This window comes from Rutidosis leptorrhynchoides, chromosome 1 (assembly GCF_046630445.1).
Source record: "Rutidosis leptorrhynchoides isolate AG116_Rl617_1_P2 chromosome 1, CSIRO_AGI_Rlap_v1, whole genome shotgun sequence".
Taxonomy (NCBI): domain Eukaryota; kingdom Viridiplantae; phylum Streptophyta; class Magnoliopsida; order Asterales; family Asteraceae; genus Rutidosis; species Rutidosis leptorrhynchoides.
The window spans coordinates 104,984,514-104,988,520 of NC_092333.1; the positions used below are offsets into that span (position 1 = coordinate 104,984,514).

Consider the following 4,007-nt stretch of genomic DNA (forward strand, 5'->3'; position numbering starts at 1 on the left):
TTTCGTAAAACATTTATAAAACTGCATGTATTCTCATCCCAAAATATTAGATTTTAAAAGTAGGACTATAACTCACTTTCACAGATTTTTACTTCGTCGGGAGTAAGACTTGGCCACTGGTCGATTCACGAACCTATAAAAAATATATACTCATATATATATATATATATATATATATATATATATATATATATATATATATATATATATATATATATATATATATATATATATATATATATATATATATATATCAAAGTATGTTCAAAATATATTTACAATATTTATAATACATTTTGATGTTTTAAGTTTATTAAGTCAGCTGTCCTCGTTAGTAACCTACAACTAGTTGTCCATAGTTAAATGTACAGAAATAAATTGATATATATTATCTTGAATCAATCCATGACTCTGTGTATACACGTCTCAGGCTAGATCACAACTCAAAGTATATATATTTTTAGAAACAACCTCAACCCTGTATAGCTAACTCAAACATTGCTGCATATAGAGTGTCTATGGTTGTTCCAAATAATATATATACATGGGTCGATATGATATGTCAAAACATTTGCATACGTGTCTATGATATCCCAAGATTACATAATATATTAGAATACATGTATAATACAATATAAGTTAGCTAGGATATGATTTGTATAGAATTGTTACAATATTTCCCGTAGCTACAACAATCAAAAAATATCCAATCTTGTTTTACCCATAACTTCTTCGTTTTAAATCCGTTTTGAGTGAATAAAATTGCTATTGTTTCATATTGAACACTATTTTATGAATATAAATAGAAAAAGTATAGGTTTATAGTCGGAAATATAAGTTACAAGTCATTTTTGTAAGAGGTAGTCATTTCAGTCGAAAGAACGACTTCTTGATGACCATTTTGAAAAACGTACTTCCACTTTGAGTTTAACCATGATTTTTGGATATAGTTTCATGTTCATAAGAAAAAACATTTTCCCAGAAGAACAACTTTTAAATCAAAGTTTATCATAGTTTTTAATTATCAAACCCAAAACAGCCCGCGGTGTTACTACGACGGCGTATGTCTGGTTTTACGGTGTTTTTCGTGTTTCCAGGTTTTAAATCATTAAGTTAGCATATCATATAGATATAGAAAATGTTTTTAGTTGATTTTAAAAGTCAAGTTAGAAGGATTAATTTTTTTTGCGAACAAGTTTAGAATTAACTAAACTATGTTCTAGTGATTTCAAGTTTAAACCTTCGAATAAGGTAGTTTTATATATATGAATCGAATGATGTTATGAATATCATTACTACCTTAGGTTTTGTGGATAAACCTACTGGAAATGAGAAAAATAGATCTAGCTTCAAAGGATCCTTGGATGGTTTGAAAGTTCTTGAAGCAGAACCATGACACGAAAACAAGTTCAAGTAAGATTTCCACTCGAAATAAGATTGTTATAGTTATAGAAATTGAATCAAAGTTTGAATATGAGTATTACCTTGTATTAGAAAGATATCTTACTATAAATAAGAAAGATTTCTTGAGGTTGGATGATCACTTTACAAGATTGAAAGTAAGCTAGCAAACTTGGAAGTATTCTTGATTTTATGAAACTAGAACTTATAGAATTTATGAAGAACACTTAGAACTTGAAGATAGAACTTGAAAGAGATCAATTAGATGAAGAAAATTGAAGAATGAAAGTGTTTGTAGGTGTTTTTGGTCGTTGGTATATGGATTAGATATAAAGGATGTGTAATTTTGTTTACATGTAAATAAGTCATGAATGATTACTAATATTTTTTGTAATTTTATGAGATATTTCATGCCAGTTGCCAAATGATGGTTCCCACATGTGTTAGGTGACCCACATGGGCTGCTAATAGCTGATAATTGGAGTGTATATACCAATAGTACATACATCTAAAAGCTGTGTATTGTACGGGTACGAATACGGGTGCATACGAGTAGAATTTTTGATGAAACTGAACGAGGATGTAATTGTAAGCATTTTTATTAAGTAGAAGTATTTTGATAAGTGTCTTGAAGTCTTTCAAAAGTGTATGAATACATATTAAAACACTATATGTATATACATTTTAACTGAGTCGTTAAGTCACCGTTATTCTTTAGATGTAAATGTTGTTTTGAAACCTTTAGGTTAACGATCTTGTTAAATGTTGTTAACCCATTATTTATTATATCTAAAGAGATGTTAAATTATTACATTATCATGATATTATGATATATTAATATATCTTAGTATGATATATATATATATATATATATATATATATATATATATATATATATATATATATATATATATATATATATATATATATATACAGTTAAATGTTGTTACAACGATAATCGTTACATATATGTCTCGTTTCGAAATCATTAAGTTAGTAGTCTTGTTTTTACATATGTAGTTCATTGTTAATACACTTAATGACATGTTTGCTTATAATTTATCATGATTAAATATAGTGTATCAATATCTTAATATGATTCATATGTATTTAGTAAGACGTTGTTATAACGATAATCGTTATATATATCGTTTCGAGTTTCTTAATTCAATAAACTCAATTTTATGTATATAACTCATTGTTAAAATACCTAATGAGATCCTTACTTATCATAATATCATGTTAACTATATATATAATCATATATATGTCATCATATAGTTTTTATAAGTTTTAATCGTTCGTGAATCACCGGTCAACTTGGGTGGTCAAATGTCTATATGAAACCTATTTCAATTAATCAAGTCTTAACAAGGTCGATTGCTTAATATGTTGGAAACACTTAATCATGTAAATAATAATTTCATTTAATATATATAAACATGAAAAAGTTCGGGTCACTACACTATAAAAGAGGCATCATTGCGACAAAGAATTGATTCAGGAGATATATAACCAAATTGAGACCCATGATCAACCTTGCCAAACTTCCTTTTATAAAACTCAAATAACTATTGTTTAATCTCGTTCGGATCCGTTAACCAACACTCCTTGAATCGATTGTTGAGCCCGTCTACGTTTCAGAGTACAATGAAAAATCTTGGAATTCTCATCTCCATCGATGTCCCAATTAATTCGAGCTTTTTGTGATAAATTTTGAACTTTTACGCTGTTTAATTCGTCACCTTCCTTTAATAAATCATTTCGTTCCTTAATTTCCAGCTCAGTAATGGAACCATCATCTATTTTGGAGTCAAGAGTCACAATCCTCAATAAAATTTGCTGTAGGCGAGAAGCATCAGAAGAGTAAATCTCTTTATTCCAAATTTTGAGTTTAGCTTTTAAATTTTTCAACTTGGCCATTATAGACAAATCTCTTCCATCAGGCACAAAATTTACCCATGTCTCTTTAACAATATCATCGAAACCCGGACATGATAGCCAAGATGAGAACAACTTAAATGGTCTAGCACCATAATCAACTTTCTCCTTATAAAGTAACAAAGGCGCATGATCCGAATAACCTCTTGGAAGAACAACGCCCTTAAGGTGCTCAATCGAATCCAAAATATTATTAGTAACAAAAAAACAGTCAAGTTTACTCATCTTATTTCCCGCTTTATTTCTTCACGTATACTTGTTACCACCTAAGTACATTTCGACCAGAGAAGATTCAATAAGAAACTCATTAAATGCATTAGTATCCGCTTGATTAAACTTGGACCCAAATCTATCTTCTTCCATCCTCACGGCATTAAAATCTCTAAACATAACGTAATCTCCAACATGAGAATTCATAAAAGCAAGAAGTTTAGTCCAAAGATTAACCTTCTCATTAAGAGCTTGTGGCGCATATACGTTCAACATATACAAGCGGAAGCATTTTTAAAACTTTAAAAAATCATACTCTTCCACGGATCATTGTACAGAACTTTAGCAAACAAAATAAATTAACGAAACCGAACAAGAGAAGATTAGAATACAACCTTTGTAGCCTTTTGAAGATCGAATATGAAAACTCAAAGAAGAGTTCCTCTAAACAGTACA

At 28.9% G+C, this 4,007-nt stretch overlaps 1 protein-coding gene across 1 annotated transcript; it reads right to left on the reverse strand.

Moving 5' to 3' along the window:
• Nucleotides 1-2,978: 2,978 nt before the first annotated feature.
• Nucleotides 2,979-3,566, reverse strand: LOC139887921 (uncharacterized). Its single transcript, XM_071870971.1, has one exon. The coding sequence runs from the start codon at nt 3,564-3,566 to the stop codon at nt 2,979-2,981; it is 588 nt and encodes a 195-aa protein (XP_071727072.1).
• Between the last annotated feature and the right edge of the window lie 441 nt (nt 3,567-4,007).

Excerpts from the sequence above, each read along its gene's own strand:
- LOC139887921 (XM_071870971.1), bottom strand. The coding sequence starts at position 3,566 with ATGAGTAAACTTGACTGTTTTTTTGTTACTAATAATATTTTGGATTCG.